Source organism: Strix aluco, chromosome 4 (genome assembly GCF_031877795.1).
Source record: "Strix aluco isolate bStrAlu1 chromosome 4, bStrAlu1.hap1, whole genome shotgun sequence".
Classification (NCBI taxonomy): Eukaryota; Metazoa; Chordata; class Aves; order Strigiformes; family Strigidae; genus Strix; species Strix aluco.
The window spans coordinates 51,522,567-51,550,549 of NC_133934.1; the positions used below are offsets into that span (position 1 = coordinate 51,522,567).

Consider the following 27,983-nt stretch of genomic DNA (forward strand, 5'->3'; position numbering starts at 1 on the left):
ACCAAACAGTTTCCCTCTGACAAGAACATCCTGCTCCCTGGCTTTTGTACTTCTTAATCTTTTTATTAATATCACAATTAGATTAGTACTGATGATCAAGAAGGGGAATAAAGTATTCAGTAAGAAATCTGGCCAGGCACCAAATTATCTCAGATTCTCAGATGTTCAGTCTCCACACCGTCTTGAAAAACAAAAATGTTTATGTGGCATAATTAAGTCCTCAAAGACCAGAACAATCTTGAGTTGAAAGCAGAATAGAAAGTAAACACCAAGTAAATGGAACACAAGTTTTTCTGTTGAGTAGGTTTGACTGACAATATCATCCCTTCCTGTCTTGCCCCATCCTTCCTTGCTGAACTCACCCTCAAAGACTGTCAGTCCATGTTGAGGTGACTGAGAAAGCCAAGATAAAAACTTACTGTCAAAGGAAGCAAGAAAACTCAATTGCCACCTTTGCCCAGCTGTCACTGTACCAGCCTTACCCTCTTGTCCCTAATAAAGTCTAGTTTATTGAAAATCTTGCCAATCTACAAGACATACCAGGTTGATCAAAGAAACAATGGTACAAGATAGAACTGACAGTTGACAGGCTCAAAACAGCCCTTCATGCAGGCAAAGACGCATATCAAATGGGATCAATGGATGAATTTAACAGACCCCAACATCGTTCTTGCATGGTAAGAGATGATGTTATTTGCTACTCTGTACTATCTGGATTCAGTACATTCCAGAATGGAACACTTGCCCAGATGACTAATGCTGACTCTCACAGTAAAGTAGAGAGGACGACGCTTAAGATGCTATGCAAGAACAATAGAAAGAACAAAGAACAAAATATTTTCATGTCACATTTTAAATCCAGAAAAATTACAGATCCCATTTATTCCCACCCTCTAAAGACTTCTTTCTAATCATTATTCAGTAATGCCTGATGGCAAAACTTGGGGTTTTTGTTTGTCAAGGACAATTACTATAATTTCTTTCTCATATACAACTCTACCATATGATGGCTGAGATTATTCACAAAAATTTGAACACTGCAGCACGCATTGCTCCAACAGTAAGCGCTAAGCAGAAATGAGTCACAACTGTTCTGAACATGAAGTCCAAAAAAATGGTAAAAACTCTGTATGGAAATATCCCAAGGACTGACCTTGCTTAACAAAACTATGCACTCCTTGTAGCCTACTTAGAGACATGACTGAGAGATCATAACATTAATCAGAACAACTACAAAACAGTGTTCTATCATTGCTAAATACTCTAGTTCCACTTCACCAGTTACATACCGGTGTATGCAGTTCAGATTATTTTATATTATTATCAATATGCCCACTCACTTCTGCTTGTTTTTCCTGCAATCACCTGTCAAATGCTGAAACTCTTCCTTACTTCTTGAGCAGCCCCAGTGACTGCAGTTCAATTTACCTGCTCACCAAAGCACTATTGAGTGGCTGAAGAATGGAAAAGTCTTACCCTTGATGCACTTCTAGTTTTAACATTAATGTATTAAGGCAATGAAGCCTGTCTAGCTCTTCTGAACAAAGATGATCATGAGAAGCACGCACTCAAGCATGAGTATGTTTTTGCAGTGAACAATTCTTTCTCACACACATCCCACTGGCAAATGTGTGTCCCAAGTCTTCCCAATACTAGTCCACAGAGAATGCAAGTGTTGGCCTCTGATCTCCTGCCCTTTGATTTTAGGACTGAAGCAGGCTGTGCTTCTTGAGAGTCACAGTTCAATTCATCAGCCAAAAGAGGAGCTTCTTGGTTAGGCTCCCTTACTCCTGCGTTTGCATAGCTTGGATCCTATCAGCAGACCTTTCAAACTTCTGTTTGTTACTTGCTCCAAAACAAGTGATTCCTCATGCAATGCCTCATTTTGAGGAAGATAGCTGCTCCGATGCAAAGAAATGGCAATTCTGCACTTTTTTGCCTCCACCTCTCAAATCAGTCTCAAATGGTGGCACATGCAGAATGACATTTTGTCAAAGTGCAGAGTGTTCTTCTAACAAAGCCAGACAGTCATCAACAGACAGTTGGGTGTTTTGAAAGACAGGCCACAATGTCTGGGGATGAGCCAGCCAAATTCCTTCCTCCCCTCCAGAAAAGACTTTAAAAGAACTTCAAAACTATTCAATACATCTCAGCTATCACAATCTGAAATTACATGACAGTCTTACAGTAAGGAACATAACAGATGAGGTACTGTAACACAGAAGCTCTTCATTAACTTGAAACAGTCATGATTTTAACAGCTACGTTGAAGTGATTTTTGCAAGCAGTGGACAGTTCTTGTCAAAACAAAAATTAAAGATAATTTCAAGTTTTCTTCCTTCTAAATAATCTTTAGTAAATGCTATAACAGGTGTGTTTATCTCCCTGAATGCCAGATATGCTCAGCTAAATGTAAAGAAAAGCCCAAAAGTAATCCTGAGATCTTACTTTTCTTGGACTGTCACTATATTTTAGTAAAGATGTTTCTAGCCAAACTACATCTTCAGTTTCTCCTGCATAGACACTCTGGATAAAAATCATGTACCTGTTTACACCTGGGCAAGCAAGGTAGCCTTTGATAGATTTAAATAACTGAAACTGAGCACTAGTGTAATAAAAAGCCTAGTTGGACTTGTATGTTGATGATTTGCAAGAAAAGCAGGAAAATATCAGTCCAGTTCTGATCTCCTCCTACCAGTCTGCCTGGGAGGTCAAGGGCAGGAATTGGTTACAATGGTGGTATGCACACATCAAACACTCCTGAAACAGTGAAATGGATAAGAGAAGAGACAACATTTAGAACAAAATTCTTTACACTTTGTTGAACCTGTTAGCATTTCCTCTGAGTGTCAGCATTGTGCCTAGTGATAGACAGTCACTCCTCTTGCCATTCTGGTGAAGGGCAGATTAGTGTCTTCCAATACAAGGTGGTCACCTTTATTTCCTTAGGATGGCTACAGACGTCGCGACAACAGAGCAGAGAAGATAACGGCACAATGCAATGAAATAGCTGGTCAAACACTATGCACCCCACGCAAACCAAAAGGATAGCCCTCCTCCACAGGACACAAATGTTTGTGAGAGAGACTGATCTAAGGACCAGTATGAACAGATTTTAACTCGCTAGAAACTTTAGAAGATATTCAGATTTTTAAGAAGTTGGATAATTAATAAACACTTACAAAGCACATAGCTGTAGATTTTTCTTAAACTCATTAATCTGTGAAAATGACTTTTCTCCTTCCTTCATGCATGCAAACCCATTCAAATACCAGATCCTCAGATTCTGACTCAGTTGAACCTAAGATGACACTTTCTTACTCCTTGGGGTAAGAGGTAATAATTAGGTGAGCTAGTGACATGTCAGCAACATAGAATCTAGCAACACCTGGGCTGATGTGGTGGTTTGGTTGCACAGCTCAAAATATGCTTCAGGCCTTGAAGAGTGGGACAGGAAAGCAGTAGAAAAGGACATGACATGATGGACACTGTACAAGTCCTTTCAGATAAATTGAAGTCTTAGCTGAATCTGTGTCCCTGAACAACAATCACTCAAAAGCCCTGCTTTTCTAAACAGTCAGAACATGCAAAAACTCCAGTTTTAAATGTTAGGTTGTAATATTCAAAAGCAGTCAGCCCTGATCAAATTCTGCTTCAAATAAATCTCCTGGCAATTATCAATGGGATCAGCATTAGGAATGATGCAGAGCGATTATACAAAAAGAAATCTGAAATGTAATATCTTCCTCCCATAGGATTGATGTTCATGACCGATGTTCATCAAAAAGGCAAAACATCAGGCTGAAATATTTAAGTTCCAGGGCAGCTAGACCTCAGAGCCACTACTTTCCTGGCACAAAATGAGCAGCTGGGTGTAAGAGAAACGTAGAATCCATTGCACATCCTGTATCACAGGCTGAGCCCTTTTTATTCCCTGTTCCCAGCAGTCCAGGACCAGAAGCAGAGATTTCTGGAGTTCTGGCTAGTATCCCATAGCCCAAGGAAACAGGATTAGGAGGCTGACTCATGGTGCTTGAATATTAGGGGAGTGAAAGAGCTGCCTTCTCTCACGCACTGCCACTCTTCCCCTTGCACCCCCCATCACTCCCTGACCATCAGATCTCCTCTACCCAGTCTTTCCATCTTTACCAAACCCAACTCATCCCCACAATCTGCTTTGTTTCCACAAAATAGACTTTTGCTAACTAAAGGATGCATAGAAAAACCTCAGATCACTTCAGAGGAGGTATCAATACTAGATGAGAGAGAAACTTGTTGCATGTCCTAGAACAGCAATGCATGCTTTTAGATTTAAAGTTACTTGTCTTCCGCCTCTTCTTCCCCCAAAGGATAGTTTTGTAGTAACTCTTCCTTTACCACAGGCTAAAATGGATAAGAGGTGGCAGAGGTTCTAAGAAGTGTATGACCATGAATGCCAAGCCCTGCCTAGAGAGTTAGTCCAAGCACTGTTGAGCAGACTTGCTCACATTCACCTAAAAGATTCAGGTACTTTCAAAACAAAGGAAGAGCTTTCTTCCTCTCTCAAAAAGCCCCAAGATTGTTAAAAAAACAAATCAGTGTTTAAAAACCTAAAGACTTGAAACATTGTCATTCCACAGACAACTCTGACCAGGTCCTAATCCTCTGTGCATCTTCCTCCTGAAATCGACAGCCTTTGACAGAGCATCCACAGCTATGATCAGTCTTTGGCTAAATTTGCATAAGATTTCTAGAACAGACAGAACCTGACATGGGACAAACATTACAGCCTGAAAACTTTACACACAACACCTGATATACGGAAATTTTCTTTCTGATTTCTCTCTGTAAAGGATAAAGAGCATTGCGGAACTGATCGAGGTGTTTAATATAGTGGTAGCACAAATTTTAGAGCTGCAGGGAGCAGCAGTGACAGAGTTAAAGAGTAAACTTTAACTGTCAACTAACCTTGTAATCCATCTGAAATAACACAGTTATGTACTTGGCTTTGTAACAGTTAGCACAAAGAATACACTACCAGGTTAACAAGATTTGCCAGCAGAAACAAGGTGTGTCAGCAGTCTTCAACAGCATTTTGTCAATGAACACTGCCAGGTTGGGTTTAGCACCACCTGTCCTGGTCAAAACAGTTACCTTTTTCTCAGGCCAACTCTGAATCTAAGATGCACAGACAAAACTTGAAGTAACTGAATGTCCTTGACAGTCTGTAGAACTTGGAGATGACACCTTGACCAATACTGTCATTCATTTTATTTCCAGTACGACCCATAGTTCTCCATGTTCTCTTGCCATAGCCTGCATACCAAGATCAATTGCCAAATGTGATTCTCCTTCAGGAGACCAGTAAAAGTTTCTGTTTATTGTATCCCTTCCCGTTATGTACCACACAAAGTCTTGAGGCAAAAAACTGAGCTAAGGAACAAAGAAGCCAGGAAAAGATGAATGAACAAATCCACTACCCTCATCGTAACTGTCATCAAGGCATTCATACCACTCCAAATAGATTCCAAAGCACGGCCCGAGCTTTGCTTTTTAAAACAGTGTCATTACTTGTCCCAGCCTCCCTGATTTCTCAGTTTGGACAACAGCAGGCATTTACAGCAGTCCAACCAGTTGTATTATAAAGCATACATCTGAAATGAAGCTCAGGGAAAAATCTGCAGAGATAACTAAGACTTAAAAACCCCATCTCATAGATGCATAGATGGTATGTAGGAGGTGGAAAGAAGCACTGCTAAATCTGTTACCTTTCCTGTGAATGATGAGCACACCACCCGTTCCAAAAATAGACTATGAAGGAACCGTGATGCTAATGACAGAGAAAAGTAAGTTCACTACTCTGGTTTAGACAGGAGGACAGCTGTGTGTGAACACATGCCCTCCTTCAAAGCTACTAGAATAGCTATTACTTTTTTTAAAAAAAGGTAAATACATGAATTTATTGGAAACAATAATGTTTGAAAAAATTCATCCTCATTTCAAGAACCTGTTCTATAAATTCTAAGCTAACAAAAGGAAACAAGTGACATAAAGCTCCTAGAAGTTCCCGTCTTCCACCTGTTGGTCTGACAGACCTGTGCTACACTGTCACAACAGCCATCACTAATCCCTCCTGCCCTCATCCTTTAAATTTCTGCTATGCAAATGTATGCTTATAATGGAGCAGTACATAGCCTGTCTCCATGCTGTGGACAAAGAAGAACATTTAGCTGCTAAATGCATTGGTCCAGCACCATCAAATACAGCAAATGCACTTCAGCCAAATTTCTAAGACCACAGTAGGGGAAAATCTTTCTTCCATCTGACAATCCATGTGAAACACATTCATATTTACATCACCTTTCCAGTGACTTTTCTTTTGACCTGTTAGAATAATTTTCTCCAGAGAGCCGAATTAATTCAGCCTCCAGCTCTGTTTGAGCTCTGATCTTTCTCTACAAAATCATTTACATACAGTATGCCTATCTGAACTCTGTCAGTTATATCTTGAGGGATTTGTACGATGAAGTATCACACACACAAAATTAAAAGCAACCCAACCATTAAAACTGATGCTACTAGGAAGCTGAAGAGAAACATTTGTTCAGATCAACTACACAAAGCATTAGCCAAGTCATACAGGGGTTAAACAAGCATCTTAGAGTGCAGTTCTTACATGGCTAAGATATGCTGTGTGTTAAATAATGAACTGAAGTGTTTGATGCCACAGTCAAACGCTATTATTTTTAATTGCCATAAGTGTATTCATTAGGCAAAGCATACGTGTTTCATGCACACATCATCTATAAACTGCATTATGCATATAAATTCTACCAAACTGGCCAAAGACTGCATACATGCTTAGAATTAAACCACACATTTCAACACCTTTAAAATATTAACTGATTATAAATTATTAGCTTAATTATAAATACTTCACATTAGAATCAATCAGAAGCTCGTAGTCAGTTGTCAATACTAGAACTGCTAACAGGTTTTAGGGCTTCCAACCTCCTTCCTAAAGGCTCACACAAAATTAAGAGAAGCTCCAAGTCTCAAAAGTGTTCTCTACCCTAGCTCAGTTGCCCTTGTAATTTGTTTCCCTAAGTATATTTTGCATTTCTAGCAGTAAAAATAATTTTCTTTAGATGCAACAGTTTGTTTCAACTACTGGCATCGTCCCTTCTTCAGCTTGAATGGACACTCCCTGTTAGAAATACTGTCTCTACAGATAAAAACACATTTCTCATGAGTGACACTCACCCTGACAACGCAATTGAATTTTTCACACCACTCCAGGGCAATGCATGTCCATTTAGACCACAGTGCACCCTTTGGGCCATAAAACCATCAGAGAGAATTAGTAAAAAAAAAATCCACATATCTTCATTACATATAATAGCACGTGAAGTAAGGATCACATTTCACTATAAAAAGGTATAGCAAAGGCTGGCCAAAAAAAGCCTAGAGCCTTTGCTTTGTCCCACAGCCACAGATAAGAAATATGTGTGGCTGACATAATACTGGCAGGGTATCAGCTGCTCTAGGTGATGCTCCTTCCACACAGGATGGAGTAGGAGGTGGGACAGAGGGATTAAGCAGCTTCAAAGGCACAAATCCTTTTTTATGTGCTTCTGAAGGAAGCGCAATTACAGACTGCTCCTCTTTCTGTTTGTAGCTAACCTACTAAGCAGGGCAAAAGAAGTTCTTTATTTGGTCTGCCTCCTCATCTTGAACTTCATTTTGACTTTTCTGACCCCAGCCTGGCAAATCTGCTTGTGCTTTGTTAGCACATGCCCAGGAAACAACTCTGAAATCTAACACCAAAAGCTTGGAGGGCAATCAATATGTCCAATACATTTCAGAATCGGGTCCTCTGCCTGTTTCACTCTTGCAAAAAGCATGATTTTTTACAGGACAGCTTTAGCAGCTTACACCTCCAGTTTCCTCACAGGGACTATTTTGCATTAGACAAGCCACTGTCAAAAAAAAGTTTGCAATCTAAATTTTCAGATGTATTTCTGAGACAGTCAATGTAGCTTTCTCCAGTAACAAATTCCAGTCTACAGATATATCACAGAAAGTTTTGAAACACTTTGAGATAAGGACTTAAAAATTGAAAAATTATTACCAATAATCCTTACACAGGCCACTTAACTTTCTCTGAGCAACAGATTTGACACAGCTGAAAGCAGGTGAGAGCCAGTTTAATGAGTTTACTGTAGAAAAGATGGGTCATCTCTTCTCTTTCATTATGTGCTAGAAGCTTTGAAGAAGTCCCAGACATCCACAGGCTATGTACAAGCTTTTACCTATTAATGCATAGATTTTTTTAGGAAGTTCTATCAGCGGTCAAAATACCCACTAAAATGATGTATATCATGCCACTGGTATTTGTTGATTATCACTGCTCCTTGTATAAACTTTCTTTCTATAATAGTAATAACAGCACTGCCAGTAATTAGGTAATCCTAATAAAAGCATTCTGCCTTCTTTCTTTCTTCTTCCCTCTCCTCTTAACCTACAGGTGGGGTTTATTTGTTTTTGGTTTTTTTAGGATATGACATTCAACTGATATCCTGAAAATACAGATTAATCTATTTCTCCACAGAGAGGTATTTCCTCCACATTTCAGTCTAGAATCATTTTGAAGTTTATACAACCCTCATCACATCAATCCAGGACCTCAATTTGCCACGCATACCTGTTAAGCATCCCACTGCAGTGCTTTGCTGAATAGAGGCTGGCAGAACACATCTTGCAGTGCTTTGCCAAAATGTCACTTCAGCACCATAAACTTTCATTGCTAGCTAAAAAAACCCTCCAGCTGCAATGTTTGGCTTTTACAGTATCAGCAAATGGCACCAGTTATCATCACAAATTCCTGAAGATAATGACTTCCAGATAGGAACTGAATGAATCACATTTAAGCTCCTTACCTTCCAAGGCTTACACACTTCATCTTGGCCAGCAGAGGAAAGGAACACTGAAACATGGCAGAAGATGCTAAGAAGTCCGTTATTACCTATTAATGTTTGCAAGCTTATAAAACCTGTACCTTAAGTTGTACAAAAATGCCACTATTACATTTGCCCAACTATCATGGATTACATAAAACTATTTCCCATCTGAAACAGCCACATCTTTTGCGCAACAGTGGGCAAGAACAGGAATAGTTGGCATGAATATGAATCATCCCCAAACGAACTTAAACATATTCCTCTCAGCAAGCAGCACCTTCTTGAATATTTAACATGGGATTGGCAACTATTTAAAGCAGGGGGGAAAAAAAGATACATTTCTCCATGAAATCCTACAGATGGATGCATAGGAAAGACTGGGACACTGTGAAACAGAACCAGTCCCACGTTAGCCTGTGAGACTTGCATAATGCATTGGCCATACATACACAGGGGAGACAGACACAGCAGCCTGGAACATGCTATGGGAGCATATTAGGTTAGTTAGAAAGGAAATCGGAGATGGAGGATACAGGAGGTGGAAGGGAGACTGGAGTAAAGAACACAAGAGGGAGAAAAATGAGCATAGATTGCAGACAAGCAAACCCTTATAATAAATGCAAAAGTCAGTCTCCTGTTAAAAGGATGAGGAGCATCACAAATTAAAAAAATTAAAAATTGTGTTCTGCTATTTGTAGATATTACAAATATTATCTCATTATCACAAAATATGAACAATTCCTAGTGGAGAATGTGTTCATCCTTCTATCAGCTAACAAACAATTGTTCTTGGAGACCAAGGGAGATAGGCTCAATCAGTTTAAGGATGGGGGTGCTTTATTTCTCCAGGGTCAAAGCTAAATCTGTGGTTAAGCAATTGCTAGAACACAAAAAGCAATATGATGCCACCCAAAAGCTCCTCAACTTAATTCCTCCACAGGTAATTAGCAATACATTATGGTCAGAAGTAGCAGACCCAGAACATCAGTCTGCACTAAAATGTTATCTCACAGCATGAAAGCCATTAGGAAACCAGGAAAACTCACAAGACCTTTACATTAAGCTCATATTTGTTCCTGAATTAATGAAAAACAATAGCCTCCAGGATATTTAAACAACAACATACAAGTTTCTTGCCTTTGACTCAGGTTCTGCTTGAGTCACAGATGTCAATGCATGGAAATACTTTGACACAGAGAACATTGTCTTCCTTTAAATACTGCTATTTCGCTCTCTGAGAAAAAAAATATTGACAACATGCCCCACAGCAGGAAATGCCAAGCACAGGTTGCAATTCAAAATCCCCCCAGCACTTCACTAGTCTCTTCAACAAACACAGGAGCTCCAGCGCTCCTACCCGGAGTCGATATTTCACTGTCTGTTTTTTCTTGAGTATCGTTATTTTCTGTGCATATTCATCTCTATCTTGCCCAGCCTAATTTTAAATATGTCAAATAGCGGTGGTCAGAGTGAAATAAAATTAAGCTACTCGTGTCCAGAAGCACTACCAGAACATGCACATACCTGCTGAGAAGAAAGTGACAGGTAAGACCTTATCATAAAGCAAAAGAAGGGTAAAAATCATGGGATTTCCTTGCTGGCTTTGTGACTTCTGTGGCCTTCCTATTTATCAACCTCTTTTCTGTGGGCATTGTTAGCACGTTTCACCAAATAAATTTGCTTGTAAACACTGGAGTCTGCTTCAAGCACTCTGTACTGTTCTTTACTGTGCCATTATGCAGCATCAACATATACTAAGCTACATACGTGGGGGCTTGCGCATGTGGAAACATGAAAGAAAAACAGAACTGTATTAGTGAGACTGCATTAAGTGGCCTCAACTGTCATTGTTGAATTTAGTTTGGAACAAATTACAAGTCATTGAATCGAAGCCACTTGCACTCCAATACAGAGCATTCATACAGGATTGTAATGCAACTTCACAAGTCTACTGAGATTCATACCTCTGTCCAACCTAGATGACTCCTGAGCTTTCCCATCCAAAAAACAGGTGTACTGTCATGAGGGTAAGATTTGACTGTGTACATAAGGCGGATTCAAAACCTTAATATCACCTACCTATGGTTGCTTTATGATTAATGATCAATCAGTTTCCTGTTTCAAGAATTACAATACACCATTGTTAATTCTAAGACCAGTAAGAAAAGCCCTACCAAAATAAATCAGTCCAGCTATATTACAATCAAAGACATATGTCAGTTCACTGACAGCCCCACTTCCTTCATGAATTCAAAGAAACAGCTAACAAATGCTCTCTCTTGAGAGGGGCCTTCTGTGAATCAGCTTCTGAGCAATGTGGATCCCCTAATGAGGAATCCCTCTCCTCATTCTTCCACTCTCAATCCATCTACATACATTAAAGGAGATATCACTAATTGCTGCTAAATATCCCTTCTGTTTTGCAGCAGTCACTCATAGATTATGCATAGATCAAGAAATAAAACAGTAAGGGAAAAAGTAAAACCTATCTCAAACTATGTGCTCTTCACATGTTATGATTTAAATAGAGATTTGAAAGCAAGTATTGTTTTATCAATGTTCAGTTGTGACTACTCGAGCAGGCCTTCTCCTATACATCATCTGAAACACTTTGGCTTCCTTGAGGAAGATTTACTGTCTGCTAGTTATCCTACGAGAAACCACAGTACGCAAGCTTTCCAAACCACTGCTGTAATTGCTCGTACAGACCAAGCATGGTTCGGCTCACCCTGAACAACTTAAAATCCCACTCCTCTGCATTGCACCACAAAGCAGAACTGGCACTGCTTGGCTCAAGTGTAGAGGGTTAGACCTCTGGCTGCTTAGAGGGCTTGCTAGGGATCTAGATTATGTATATTTAATCATAAACTTATCCTTTCTCTACTGTGACCTTATATTAGATCCATAATTGCCCTCCTCAACTAATTCTTGTAATTTAGATGTTGCTGCACCCGTGCAGCCTGCTCGCTCTAGTGTCTACAGGAAAGTATCAATTACTGTATCAATGGAGACTATTTCTGCATTTGCCAAACCAAAATCTTATTAAAGTTTCTTTGCTTTATTCAAAGCTTGACTTTTGCCTTGTAATAAGCTCTAGAGGAGATGAATAAAACTGCTTATTACAACAAAAGAACAACAGTTTAAGTCTCATGTAACTTGCACTTACTGTCCTGCTTCTCATTGGGGTCTTTTAGCCTTTTGGGACATCAGCTGGCTAATAGCATAAAATGTAATGAAAAGGTGGAAAAGCTCCCCTAATTCCCTCTCTGAAGAAGGAAATGGAATATCTCTGCTCCGTAGCTTTTCCTTCATGTTTTTGATCTAAGCTTTTCAAGATTAATTAACATATCTACAGACTGGAAAGAAGATGGGAAACAGTGATCCTTCAACAAGCCAAGCATCTTTTAGAGTACACTGTGCATAAAGATGGTCAGAAAACTAAGAGATATTAATATTCTATCAAAATGCATGGTTCTACCCAAACCCAAATTTTGCCATGATTAGACCTATTTCTGGAACCTTATTCACAAAGAAGTACATTAAATAAATCAGTTTTAAAAGTTTCAAGAATTTTCCATGTGGCATGTCAGTATTATGACACAGTAGGAAATAAAACGTGCAAAATATATCTCAAAGATAAAAAGAGACAAAATGAAAAAATGCCCGTTTCAGCTTTTTCAAGTACTAAGCAAAGCATTTATATTGTATGCAGGTAGAAAGGGGACTACTAAAACTGTGATCGGGGCTTTAACATTGGGCATTTAAACTTTGCAGTCTGCTATCCCAGACAACTTCAGTAAAAGTCAAATATCAATCCTAAATGTCTGGTCAATTTCTGGCTTATTTCTAAATTGACCTCTGCATTTTTAAAATTCAAAATGTAAAGTGCAAACCCTAAAGATTTCATATTCATGTTTGTTGGGGGTTTTTTTAAACTACAAGTGATAATTGAAACTTCTTTGGGAACACGCAGGAATCTCAGTTTGCAACAAGACAAAACAAATCTTTGAAAGATGAGGTATCACTTGCATTTCAAAAATGGGCATTTAATAAAGCAGAAAAGAAACCTCTGTTCTGCCACTAAGACAAATTTACAGAGGTGTTTACAGGGTCTGCATCCCTTCTCATGGTAAGATTGCCCAAATGAACAAATAGCAGCTGTCTGGAGTACACCTTGATGCTTGGTGTCAGTCAAAACTGAGTTACTCTCATCTCATCAAAATTATAAGATGTTTCATCATGTCTTTATTCTCAGCAGTGCCCAATGTCTCATGGAGCTTGCCTTTAAAAAGAACGAAAAAGGTTCCTACATATTGGTATATTTGGTTATGGTGATTCCCCAAAGTGGATTAACTTTGTCTGTAAGCAACATATAATGGTCCATGGAAGAATTCGGCTGTTTGTAAAACTAGTTATTCTGGCCAAGAAAATTAATAAGACAAGAAATAGTCTGCACCTGTGGGGTCTACTGCACTGAATGTTTATGCTAGGACAGTGTTGGAATTCTAAGGAGTCCCAGGAGATACAGGCTGGGAGGAGGGGAAGAAGATAGAGCAAGGTTGACATCACTTTCATTCTTCTATATTAATTTTTGTATTAAATTCAGTTAGCAAGGGCTTTTAGTTAAATAGTATTTTCTATGGAAAAAAATGCCAAATGTCTAAAATGACAGTCTTCTCGCTTAAAATCTTTTTTTTTTTTTTCTCTGAAAGCTTGCTAATTAAACCATGAGCTATATTACCTGCTCTGTAAGTATATTATCTATCCACATTATCGCTACTGTAATTTTATGTTTGTGTTTACAGTGCTATTTACTGTAAACATGTTAAATTAAAAGACACTCTAGAAAGAAAAAGGATTTAGCACATACAGATACCAAACATGATCCATACAGATCATATAGATCCCAAACATGGTAAGGACAAGGTCTGCTATTCTATTTACTTTAGTAAGATCTACAGTACACAAAATCTGTTTAACTGTATCTTTGCATGGTAAAGTACCTTGAGGTTTCAAGCTTGACTGGCGATTTTGGTGCTAGACCAGTATAAATAAAACTATTCACAATAGAAATCCTAGAACTTACCAAGTGATTTATTCTTGAGATGCTAGAGAACCAAATGACATGAATTTAGTGAGGTTAAGAACTTCGATTAGTTATTTACCTATCTGAAAATAATGAACTTTTAAATCCATATTTTGTTCTCAGTCAGTATTATTGATATTACTAGATATTCACTAGTTAGTACCCCTCCATACTAACTGGATCTATATGTTTGTGATGAGCTGAAAATAGAATATTCAAAATATTTCACAGCTTTCATAACTTAGAAAAAAAATGTTCATTTTTACAGTAAATGCAATTATCATTAATTTTTTAAAAAAACTTAATTATTTTAGAAGCACACTCACACTGTACACAGAAATAAAACTTGCACAGGCACAGAATAAATTTAAAACAAATGTTTTATCTGTATAACCCAGTACTTCAGGTTATCATTTTCTCTTAACAGAGAGAAGAAAGCATGAAATAGAGAAGCAACTTTTTTCCTGCTTCCAGTAAAAATCACAGAATCATCTAGGTTGGAAAGGACCTTGAAGATCATCCAGTCCAACCGTTAACCTAGCACTGACAGATCCCAACTACACCATGTCCCTCAGCGCTATGTCGACCCGACTCTTAAAACACCTCCAGGGATGGGGACTCCACCACCTCCCTGGGCAGCCCATTCCAACGCCTAACAACCCGTTCTGTAGTCCCAGTGATTACAAATAATAGTATTATTATGGGCAGGTTTTAAAATTAGGCTCAAATTTACAACTAGTTTATAAAGAGTTAATCCATTTTTAACAGGCTGTATGCTAAATCCTAGTATGCATTTGAAATAACTTGTGAGTAGATGCATGCTGAAAATGCATGAAAACTTCTGGAATCCAAAAATCCTTAAAAATTGTTCTGTCATTTATTAAAATGCTACTTGTAGTACGTTAACCCTTTTATAATTAATTCAAGCCTACTAACTGCCACTACCCTTGCATGTTAAAAGCAGTGAGTTTCTGCCAAAGCATAAGTCCCCAGGGCAGCCCTCAGACAGGTGCTATCAAGTCAGCCCTGCTGCTCACTAGTCTCAGCTGTCACTGCACTACCCGCTTACACGAGCTGCAGGGTGGGTGGGTGACAGCGTGGTGTGACAGCAGCCCTCCAGCCTGGCCTCAGTTGCATGGTTAAACCTGTGCTTCATGGTCCAAAGCATGCCAGTATTAAAGGCTGCACTAGGCAACCTCGGACAAACTTTGAGAAAGCATTTTACCAAGAAGCTACATAGTATTTCCTTTGCATAAATAATGTTGTATCCACAGGTAAAGAAACACTAGGACTGTTTTCATTTAGCTGAAAGTCAATACCAGTCTTCCATCACAGCACAAGAAAAATGCCAGTCACCATGCCAGATTGCAGGCTTTCACACAGGCAAGCAGATCCCTAGTAGCAGATCCCAGCAATGATCATTAGTTTAGATGGGCTTCCAGACACATGTTTAGAAGCAGCTGATCTCAGCAAGGACCAGGGAGTTGGACTCGATGACCCTTATGGGTCCCTTACAAATTGAGACATTCTATGATTCTATATTTATTTCAAAGTCCCCGATTCTGTAATTGATGACACATAAGCAAACTCCTCCAGCTGCATGGAGGTTGAGTTTATAGTAGTTCACAGAATAATGTGGGTTGAAAGGGGTCAGTCACTGTTTGCTATGCTCAGTTAGAGGATTTGGACTTGATTATGCAGGTCCATATGAACTGCAAGAAATAATTTACCACAAGTTTAGAAGCCAACTGAAATAACAGATTACTGGCTAATGCCTTTCAGCCTTCTGTGGAAAAATAGCCTGTCATCATGTTTCTATCCACTTTGAATGGATATGCTTCATTTGCCATTCTCTGTCAAATCCCATGACTTGCTTACACTGTGTTCATTCTGCACATGGGATACACAGACATTTGCTTTAGGACAAGTCCAAACAGATGTCCATAGGAAGAATAACCTGCCAAAGGCACTGGCTACCCATGCTGAAGCTCAAGGAATGAATTTGCTAGTTGTGGACTCTTACTCACAGTTTAGAACAGACTAGAGATATCAGTCTTAAGAGACATAACCTTACAGAGATAAAATATACAAAATTACATTGCTATTTTGATTGTATGCCTGGTTGGCACCTTCTCTTATTTCAGAAAGACTAACCCTGTTTCCCACAAAGGACCTATGTCCCCTGGTCCCCACCCAACTGTCAGTTTACCTGGAAAATCCAAGCAAAAACATCTCTCTCATATGCCTCTGAACTGAACAGGAATGCAAAAATACTAGGTTTTAGAATACATTTACACAATTCAATTTTGATGGTAACATTTTTGAAATGGCTACTCATCCCTTGCAAAACCAGTAAGAGACAAAGCAGTCTGCTAGGAGCCATAGATACTAATCAGCTAGGTGGCCGTATTGCAAGGATGACTGAGAATCTCACTCTAAAAATAACAGTTTCAAGAATCAAATGAATAGTTTTACATATCTAAAGAACAAAGCACCAGTTCAAAATAATGATACTATTTATAGGGCTATGGAATAATACGTGTGTACATTATGGGTGTTCTTTAATGTCACAGATGTGATTTTATTCTGTTACAGCCATCATGACTCATATTTAAGCCTTATAATGTACAGAACAGTATTAAATGGAATTCAGAAGAGATTTGCTTCACACTTTATAAGGATCTATATGTATATATTAAGCTTAAGATAAAAAATATTAGGTATGGTCAATACTGAAGTAGGTAATTGTGTATTACAGCAATGATGATCCTTATGACACTCAGTTTGAAGTGATAAAAACAGAAAAGAATATTCTCAGTGTAAAACTATGAAAGAGCTTTAGCAGAAACTAGGGGCATAGACTACCGTGGCCATGTCATATTCATGTATTCCCTGGAAGTTTATTAGATACTTGATTTTGTAGATCTTCAACATAGCTTTTACAAGGGATCAAGGTCACATCAAAAGCAAAATTTTACTTATAGATGAACAAAAAAGGACTAAAAGCCCCCCCAGGAAAGCTGCTTTGAAAGAATACAAAACCACCTGTGAGATGTTTTCAAGACTAATCCACCACAGTGGAGTGAACGCCTACCACAACGTAATGCCTGTTTTTTCCCCCCAAACTAAAGCACCAATACGATTTGTCAGGCAGACAAGAATACACTTCAGTAACAGATAAGGATAAAAAAAAAGTTTTTAAGGATTTAATTTTAACAGCTCCTCTGGTCACTAACTGGAAATAAGACACACCATAGAATTTCTTCATGCTAAATCCGTATGACACCCATATTTTTGTGCAAATGCCAATACTGTTCATAATTCTATTTTTTTCTAACACAGAAAACAGTACAAAAAGAGATATTTGTCTCTTCTGGGTTATTTTCATGTCCAAACAACACTATACACATTTTGGAAAACATAATTTCCACCAGCTCTCTGGGCATCACTTTTCACCTAGTGTAAGTGGAAGATTGACTGCAGTGTACCAGCAACAAAAGTGTAGTAACTCTTGGTATTGTACAAATACTCGTTCAGCTCAGTGCTGGAATAAAAATATCTACAGGGTGTTTTATAGGATGAGCTAGAGCAAATTTAATCTGAAGAATTCAGAATAGTTTGGAGACATTTCTGAGTTTATGTCATTATATTCATGGAAGATAGTGAGTCTCCAGCTAGATCCTGGCCGTAGATGCAATGTATCTAACCAGTCAGTGGATTGGTACACAATCCCTTCTGCTCTTCATCTGCAGAAGATACAAACTGTGCTGTTAAACCTGAGATTCGCTCTTTGACCATTTAGCCCTAGCAGGTTGCTTTTCAATCCTGAGTTATTTGGAAAAAGAGTTGTGTTCACCTTCAATTGTACAGCAATCCTACAGCTGCTGGCCCCCACTAGAGGTTGCTGAGTTCAGAATCACTACTAGATCACATTTTAAACAGAGATCCAAATTTGTTAAGACTTTTCGGAAGAGTAAAGCTAGATGCCCAATCCTGCTCAAGTTCCCAAATCCTGCAGGTCACTCAAAATACAAGCTATAAATAGCAGATATTTCTTTGCTGTTAATTTGTTTAGAACACCACAAATCATCTGGCATTCATAGCACCAACAGACACAAAAGAAAACACTCCATTTGCCCTTCAGTTCAGAGAGGCTGCTCATCGTTCACTACTTCTTCTGGAAAAGACTGTAAATAAACAAACCTGTTTGGCCAAGTGATCCTTCTTCACCAAGCCAGTGGCTGCAGCAATGTTCCCTGCTCCTTCCACTGTCTTCTGGGCCACTGCTGTCACTCCTGTCACCACAGCTCCTCCAACATTAGACACTTGCTCTTTGGTTTTCTCAGCCACTGAGAAGCAGAAGATGGAAAAACACATTATGGCTCTGAGAGCTGTAAGTTTTTTAGAGAATCTATCACTGACAGCCCAACATCATGAAGAGCCATAAGGCCATTACACTTTGTGTACCCCAAGTGGATCTTAAGAAATGAGACTATCCATCTGGTAACACTGGAGCAACAGAGGTAAAAATAAGCCTTATTTGTGGCTCTATTTCTTTCATGTGAAAGACATTTGACATTTTCATTCACGTCTAGCTGTAATTTAGGGAAGAACAGTCATTACTTAAGGGCCCTTATTATGCCCAACTCACTGTGTAATGTATAATAATTGCATTCAATATATCCCAGTTTGGAAATGTGTTCCAATTAGTCCACCACACACTTACTGCATGTTACAGGGCAAGGAAGACAATGTTGTTTACAGTAGACTCAAAAGCCATTGATTATTCTTTTATTTTTTAAAATATACTTGATTAATAAGCAGAGCTACTGTTGCTCGGAGAATTTCTAATACAACCTTTTATCTGGTTCTCTGAAATTTTTGGCCCACTGCTGATATGTCTGTCCATATCATACTAATCTACAAGAAGACCAAATGCCAAAGGTGCTAAAGCAAACTGGATCAATAGCTAGCTTCCAAGCCCCAAGGAAACAACAACTCATTTAGCCTACATATACTTTAGCAGTTGCCATTCTACCTTTCAGAATATTACTTGGTTCCTTCTGCTCATTCATCCCCAAGGGCTCTTTCTGACAGCAGCTTGCACTATAGTGAAACCACTCTAAGAAAAGAGAAGGGATGACTTCATGTCTTAAAGTTACATGGCCAGATTTTCAGAAAAAAACCCACATTTACTCATCTAAACAAGGGACTGTTCTTCAAAAGCATCGACTGTATAGCTTTGTCATTCTAACCAATCCTATAGCTTCCTTCAGCCCAAATCCCATCTGATCCATAAAACGTATTCATAGCTCTATTTGCACCCTTTATGAGCACAGGATGGAGTCTCCTTGGCAGACAGGATGCCCTTTCAGACACTTTTTTGGGAAGCACATACAGAAGGAAGGCTTTCTATGGATAAGTTAGACTTCTTTAGTTCCTTACATAAGTATCAGTTGTCCATATCACAGGACACACAGCAGAGATTGCTATGGTTGACATTAACAAAAAAAAAAAAAAAAAAAAAAATCACATATTGGGCACATTGTTTACCTTTCTAGCTTTTTCCTAATTGTTATTTAAAGACCCAAATAATAAATATCTGCTGAACAAAAAAAGAGGCAGATCATTTAGTACTCATCCTAACTAACTTAAAAGTGAACAATTAGTAACCGATTAAGTGTTATCTCTGTTATGACCAAAACCAACTAAATGATCTGCCTCTATTTTTGGTCAGCAGATATTTATTATTTGGGTCTTTAAACAACAATTAGGAAAAAGCTAGAAAGGTAAACAAAGGTGCAAAGACGGGTCCGACTTGGAGCCAGGGGAGCTCCGAGAAGCTTCTCACAGTGGGCCACTGCTGTAGCCCCCTCCCCTGCTACCAAAAAACCCCGCCACTTACTCAAACCAGGACAATAGAGCAGGACAACAACCGACTAGTCTGAAACTAGAAACAGAAAAACAGTCTGTTCCACAGACCTTTCAACCTATAGATGCTAATAAGATACAAATTCACAAAGAATTTCATTGTATCCATCCAGTACTCTATTACCATGCTTCTTCCAGGGAAAAAAAAAAAAAAAAGTGTTTTTTGATGAAAAGCAAATGTTTCCCTCAGGAAAGGTTTAATATAGTGTAGCAAGTGCAAGAAAACATCTATTGAGATGACCTATTTGATTATTACCAGCTACAGACTACAAAAACTCTGGATTCTACACACGAAGTCTATATAGAAAGTTTTTCACTAGTTCTTGCAAACATGTATCTTAAGGCCTGTGTCCTAGTAACACGTTATATCTTCCAAAGAATATTAAGATCTGTTTGTGCAAGGAGTCTTTCAGAAACAAACTAAGTAACATTATGAGATCAAAACTTGTTAACACTTTCATATTAGTTAGAATGACAAGAAGAAAGCTCAAACAGAGCTATGTAAAAGAAGTAGCATCTTGCAAAAATACGCTTTAAAGTGATTTTCTACATGAAATTAAAAAAAAAAAAAGACGTGATTTGGGTAAGTTTCACTATTCCTTTTTATTTTTTCCTCTGTCTCATTCCTTTTCTGGGAGAGAACAAAAAAGAAAACAAAGCGAACAGAAGATGTATAAATTAAGGTCCTTTTTATATATATTTTCTTCTGGTTTTGGTTTGGTGATTGTTTTGAAAACTCCCTTTCCAAAATATGTTGAATGGCAGAAAATTTAAACCAGACAATTTCAGCAGGCTTGATGATGACAAAGAATCACAGGCTCAGCTGCTCTTAAGTGGACTCCTCCCTTCTGATAAAATGATAAAGCATGGTTGCACTGCGTTCATTGTCAGTAGTCATAATTAACTTCATTATCTCAAGATCTTAAAAAACCAAAATGCACCTCAAAAGCAAAATAGGAAGAAACAGAGTGAAATCTGGTGTACTGCTGATGATGCAATATAAACCACTTGATTCCTGATGCCACTATTAAAACTACATTTCTCGGACTATGTTGTCATGCCAAGTACGACCACCTACCAAGAGCAACCATCCAGTGGCTGCCATTGCCAGTATTACAGTGTTCTGAGAAAGCTCTGTCTGAAGTCTATTTTCTCCTCACACAAACACATTACCCTAGGAAAGGCTTGGTACATGCAAACAAAACAAAAAAAGCACAGAATCAGGCCACTAATGCTGTTACTGGCGCAACAAAAAGATACCTGATAAAAGTAGTAAAAAAAGCAACATATTTAAGATTGCTTCTATTTCAGACATAGCCTAAGAAAGCTAACACAGAAGGTAGCATGAAAGATCTCTCAGACACTGCTTCAGAAATCAGAGCCAGACGATAAATCCAGCAAACTATACACATAGCACAGATTTGCAAAAGAACTCATACTACCAGGAGAAAGAGTCTCTTCCTTTCTGTCTCGAAGGAATACCTAAACACCATCAAAGTTCCTATTACCAGAGTGACTCTGTAAAAAAGCTCCAGCTTGGTGACCCTTCAGCTCTGGAACCCTAGCAAGAGTAGAAATAAAAACAAAATAGACTTCCACTCTCATATATTTAATTGTTTACACTAAGTAGTAACAGGGGAAAAGCATTAAGTGCACACAAACAAATCAGTTCAGAATGCAGGGGGTTGATACCAACTATTTAAATTAATCTGAATACCAGGTTGTTTAATGATCTTAAGCCACTAAATCTTTGTAAAGCTGATGCCTGCTTTGTACCACAGTGCTGAGAAAGAGTAAGTCAGCTTCTGCAGAGCTCTGCCATGCTATGGCCTGATTACTTCTGTCCACCTATGTAGGGACTGTCCATTCCAGTAAACGATCCTGGGATTGTGTACAATAACCACACCAAGGCTAACTTTGAAACTGAAGTTCTAATATTGACTATAGCACTGTGCAGAAATTATTGGCATTGAAGCTTTCCTTTCCCTACTTATTGTAGATAACAGGGTAACATACAAAATCAATGTGAAGCCATTGGAGCTATTCAAAAAGAGAACTAGTTGCTTTCAATTTTGAACAATAAAAGTAGATGAAAACCACAGGATCTCTCCGAGTTACTGAAATTACTCTTACTGCACTAAATACACATTTGAGTATGTATTTCAGTCAATAAGGTTGCCTTAGGTACTTGAAGAACTCATTTACAAAGAAGCCATAAATACATTGAGGGTTCTTTAATTCACACAGTAAGGTAATAAGATTCACAAAATAAGTAAGATACCTGATGGAGTTAAAACAAACACAACAGGAATACCAGTGACTAGGAAAGTTAAGAAGAACAAGAATGATCAGATAAAAGAAATAAGCAAAACACCTGAATATGGTTCATAACTTGATATTGTGTTTTGACTCAGCTTCAGGAAACAGACACGTGGTTGAAATATCAAGGGCTTTTCGACCTTGATCTTTTGTACAAACCAGTGCTTTACTTTGATTATCAGGAGATGAACTGTAAATATTTCACCTTTGATACCACACATTTCTGGACACTTATTCCTGAGAGATAAGCAAGATGGATGAATTATGCATTTACAGTCAAAGGCCAGTAGACATGTTAATTAGGCAGGCAAGTCAGATACACAAACTAACACCCCATAAAACCAATAAGCAAAATAACAACAACAACAAAAAATAATCTTCAGAAGTTCTGAGAAAGGGTGACTTGGCAAATAACATGCTCACTGTATTCCTGTGAATCACAGCCTGGTATCCTCATTTTACAGTGTCTCGATGCCACTAAACCTGGTACAATCAGGTCATACTTTGCTTAGAGTAAGAAACAGCTCAGTCTAGTATTTCTGGGTTTGGAAAGCAGCTGACTGAAAAGAGTATTTAGCTGTTCAGCACTTTGAGATGTGTCAGCTCCCAGTCCCTTCACCAGCAAAAGGTTTTAAACCACAAACTATTCAAAATTAGCAAAACTAGCAAGACCTTGGAACTCAGACAGTAAAAAAGGACTGACTACACAACTGTGAACACACACTCATTTTGATCTGTGATTCTGGTTTGCCTTTGACTGTCTCCAACCTCTTGAATAATTTTTAGTCACACCACAAAATGTGTTATTTTACCTCAGGTTTCACATGATATTAACACCCCAGTGCATAATAAGACCACCAGAACTGGTGAACTCCTAGTCCTATGAAAAGAAACAAGTAGGTCTCTCTAAGTGCCCTAAAAGGCAATTCTGTCACATCAACTTGAATAGCATTGATTTAAATGGATCCGATTTCTAAGACAACTTCACTAGCATTTCTCAGTATCTTATTATATCTCATAACATCTCTACAGTGAATCCAAATCTATTTTTACCTACCTTCTCTGCTTGCCAGAACAATTCTTCATAGACTTGCAATATTTTTTATTTTTAAAAATGTGTCTAAGCAATTCTTCTGTTCTTACACTACCAAGCCTATACTTTTTCATTTCACAAACCGTGCTCTCTGGATTTTGCCACATTTCAACCTGCATGACCTCTATGCATTTTTCATTTTCATTCAATGGCCAAACTCCTTTCAATAACTAGAAGGAAACTTCGGGTGTTTCACTTTGCGTCACTCATTTCCTAAAGTGGGTGAAGAGCAACCACTGTTTTGCCTAAAATTGTCTGAATTTTCTATTCATAGGTGCAGCACGTAACAGATGTGCTCTCCTTATGTTTGGCTTTATAGTCTGTTTCGTATATTCCAGAACAAAATGTAGCATCTTTTCAAATCTGTCAAAAATTCTATTCATCTACTTAAAAGTTTCCTGTCTCATTACACATACTGCAATCAGATAAAGATGGATACTCACAGCATTTGAGATCAGCTCTTTCTGTCAGGAGAAGGGAAAGAAGTTCCCCGCAAAACTTGCCTACTACACAGTCCCAATGCAACATCAAGTTTCATACATGTGCAAATGCCCTTGACTTTTATGCTACCACAGCCCAGCTTGGTGAACATCACCTCTATTAACTTGCTTACTAATGCTGTCAGTTGCTGCTCCCACATGTGTGATGATATTGGATATATGTTCCTCAAATCTCATTCTACTGCAATCCTCTATTGATTTTAGTAATGATCCCTCTGAATATTTGTCTTAATTGAGGTCAAACAAGATGAGATTTCAAACCTCATAACACGAACATGCGTGTTTAGCCTGCAGCTAAACTCTGAAGGACTATCATAGATATTCTGTTCAGTTTTATTATTAAAAATACTCTTGACTGACTTCTCAATCATTTATTTGGGTTGTGATATTAAGTACTGCCAAGTTAAGTTTACCTACAGTTGTTCATCCTTTACATTGGCTTACGTGAGCACAGGTGAATGATACACTGACTGTACACAAAACAAAAAGAAGAAATCCTTTTATACTCCCTTACTTATTTGATTTCTAATTTCTGAAGGGAAAAACACCTTAAATTTCTTGACCATATATTTTCTTCACATCTCCAGAAGTCCCTTATTCTACAGCAGAAAATTACATGTTCTATTCAATGCACTATGGCCAGCTAAGGTTTTCCTGCACTCTGTAGAGATCAAACACTTCCATTCATTTTGCCACTTACTACAAATTATTGGTTACTGGTTTCAGTTCATACCTAAAATGATCCCTGAAAATCAATTTAAAATGCAAATTTACTCTTTTTCAGTGTAGAAATGCTAAATATACATGCCCAGTATTAACTTCAAAGTTTGAAAGTGCTGTTGCTACTGAGAGATTAGGCAGTTCTAAAAAACCCTCATAACTGTGACAAATTCAAATCAACTTATCAAAACTCTGAAACTTGTTTCTTTCATCTAAGCCATTTCCTTCTATCTTCCCACCCAACCAGCTCCAGTGGGACACACTGAGGAGTCACAAGAATCTTTTAGGGATGGAGGGAGTGACCGGGCATGTCCACACTGCAGTGGCAGCATGACTTCGGGTGCAGCAGGCACACCTTACCTGAGACTGCACTATCTGTGTGTTGTTGGAAACAGACCTCAGGCTGAGATGAAGAACCACTAAGAGCACAGGTGGTACTCAGGTATTAAGCTCACATGGAATTCTCTGTAGCCACAGATGTACCAGTTTAAAGCCCTCTCAATCAGTCCTGCCAATTACAAGCAAAGACACAGGTGGATCCCATCAGGCCCTAGCATACCTTGTGTTTCAAAGACTCTTCCATGATTATAAAAACCAAAGTTTTGGCAGAGGCATGAGTCCTGGAGCCAGGTATTGATGTCTTGGGCACACCTGTTTCTTCCAGAGTCTCTCCCCATTACTGAGAGGATTAAGGAGAACACTACCTGTGCTCCTAAATCATTTAGCAGTCTTCCCAGGGACCTGAAATCTCTTTTGATCCACATTGCACTTCTGGTTGCAACATCATTAGTACCCACATGAAAGATCAGGAGAGAGTAATAGTCTGAAGGTTGTACTAAGCTTGTCAGTTAATTGGTGACATCCCCAGCTGGGGGCCCAGAGGTGCAGCAAACTTCCCTGAGAAGAGCAAATAGGTGCCTCCGTTCTGCTCAGGAGGCAGTCACCAGTGACCATAACTCGTTTCTTCTCAGTGCTAGTCTTAATGCAGGTCTTGCCATGAGGGGTTGGTTGATGTGCCCTTGGTGAGGGTGCTTACACAGGTTCCTCCTCTTATCTTACCATGCACTTTGTCTCCCATACCCAGAGGCACGTACCTAATTCTGTAAAGCTAGCTGAGGGGGTTCCTCTTGCAGCTCTGTGCAGTAACCTGCTTCCACCCATCCCTATCCTCCACCACACTGCCTTCCTCCAGGCACAAAACAGATCCTGGACCTACCTCTATAATAGCAGCCATGCTGAGCTGGCTTGTGTGTGCCAGAGATGGCAGAGCACAGCTCCATGGACCAGTCTCCTTCTCAGACCCTCTGTGTGTGGTTGGAAACAGACCTCAGGCTGGGATGAAGAACCACTAAGAGCATGAGTGATACTTGGGTATTAAGCTCAAATGGAATTCTCTGCAGTCACAGATGTACCAGTTTAAAGCTTCAGCTTGCCCACCTCCTCCTGCAGCTCGGCCACCAGGCCACACCTCCTGCAGCCGTGCATGTTATTGCCTTCCATCTTGGGGAACGTCCCCCCACACCCCCCAAAGTCTGGGTGGGGGAAGCCACACGGGGAACGGAACATGCCCTCTGCAATTCTCGTGCAATAGTTACCCTATGCTATAGTTATACAGCAGCCAACCTAAGAGTAGCTTGAGTGTAATCACATGGGCTGCAGTCAACAGCAGCGACTGTACAGCAGGGCTGAGTTAGCAACTGCAGAGGTGAAACTTCATTTTGCATCCCAGCCTCACTGGGGATAGTCTAAAAGACTTAAGCATGGACACACCGCTGACCTCATTGGCCTTAACCGCAAACACTCCCTGTGGTTTTTCCTTTCTACCTAGCTCTTACAGTCCCCACTGTATGAAGGAAGTTCCTTCTACATTATTTTCCCTCCTTTGTTTGCTGCAGTAATTCCTGTCTCTTCCACTAGCATCAGTCCTGTCTGACTATGAGCTCCTAAATCAGCAAAGTTCTCCTGACATATACCCAAGTGCCTCCCCAGTTTGCCTTCCACAGTCCTCCTCCAGTGCCATTTCTCTTCTCCAGAGCCCACTTTTCTGCCTCCTCAGATCACAAGGAAAAAAACTACTTCACAGAAAAAAAAAAAAAAAGCTCAACTTCACTTTTTTATGCCAACTAGTTTATAACTTTCCAGCACAGAATATTTCACCTTTGGCAATAAACAAACATCAGAAAGACCCTTGATTTATTTATTTCTACAAAAGCAAGTGACTTCCTTCTGTTTAGGAATCTGGTTTCATTAGTCTCCTGGCTCATACTAGTACAGCTTGACTGTGGTTCAGAACAACTCCCAAAAAATCCTTCTCACACAGAACAACTATATTAAATTTACATATTTGATTGTAAAAGTGTATGCATTTTGACAAAATGAATGTTGCTTTCTGCCTCTCAATTTTTCTATGTTTTTCTATCATTCATAAATTGGAGTGCTCTCAAAAAAAACCACAGAAATTTTAACAGCTAAATGGTTAGTTAATCAAACATAGGGAGCAGCTGAAATGAAGAGGTAATTATCTTACCTGTTGTGACACCATGAACAACTCCTTCCTTGGTCCTGGAACCTAAATAAAGAACAAGATTAGGTTGAAATTACATGTTCTTGAGTACTGGTAAAGATTAGATGAATGATAAAGAGGGATGAATATATAGATTACACACAGTCGCATACAGTATTTTCTATTAAAGAGAAATTCAATCTAAGGGAAAGGGCAAAACCATCAATAAAGAGCAACTGCATGAATGTATATTGACTGTGGAAGGGTGAATAATACTGCAAACACTTCCACAGTTTATTTCTTGTATGTACTGACTTCCTTGCCATTTTCTTAATGGCTGTGTTAACTAAGCCTCCCACTTTGGAAACTCACATGGATGACTCTGCACAGAAATCATGTTACTGTTAACGTTCTAAGAAGGCTCATGCATGTGTGTGCTGGTTTAGCCAGGATAGGGTTAAGTTTCCTCAGCAGCAGGGGGGGAGCTCTAGCTGGGTTATTCAGATACCATGCCAATGTCACATCCTGGCTGAATTGGGACAGTCGGTTACCGCCTGTACTGTGGGATTTGCTCTGCTCTCACTGCTGTATCGGTAGATATTTTGCTCTGTTCATGGTTATTACTGTTATTGTTCTTGTTTGTTGTGTTGTTGTTGCACTGTTGTATTAAACCTCTCCTTATCTCAGCCCTGGGGCTTTGTATTTCACTCCCTTTGTGGGGGAGGGGCAGCAGCCCTGTGGTCTCAGACCCCGGCAGGGACTAAACCACCACAATGTGTTTACAGAGACCAGAGCCAAAGTTTCCAGAAGATCCTTACAATTTTTATCTTTCAACTCTTTTCCAGATCTCAGTTTGCAGTGGTTACAACCGTTATTGAACTACAGAAAAACC

General features: G+C 39.0%; 1 protein-coding gene across 4 annotated transcripts in view; it reads right to left on the bottom strand.

The window, feature by feature from the left end:
• The window catches only part of SNCA (synuclein alpha), a 73,061-nt gene that overhangs the window by 37,525 nt on the left and 7,553 nt on the right, over positions 1–27,983 (bottom strand). For all 4 annotated transcript variants that reach the window (XM_074823098.1, XM_074823096.1, XM_074823099.1 and 1 more), the window contains 2 exons: positions 27,116–27,157; positions 18,229–18,374 (listed from right to left, as the gene is read on the bottom strand). In XM_074823098.1, the coding sequence (XP_074679199.1) occupies positions 18,229–18,374; positions 27,116–27,157 (188 nt within the window). The remainder of the gene's footprint in view (positions 1–18,228; positions 18,375–27,115; positions 27,158–27,983) is intronic.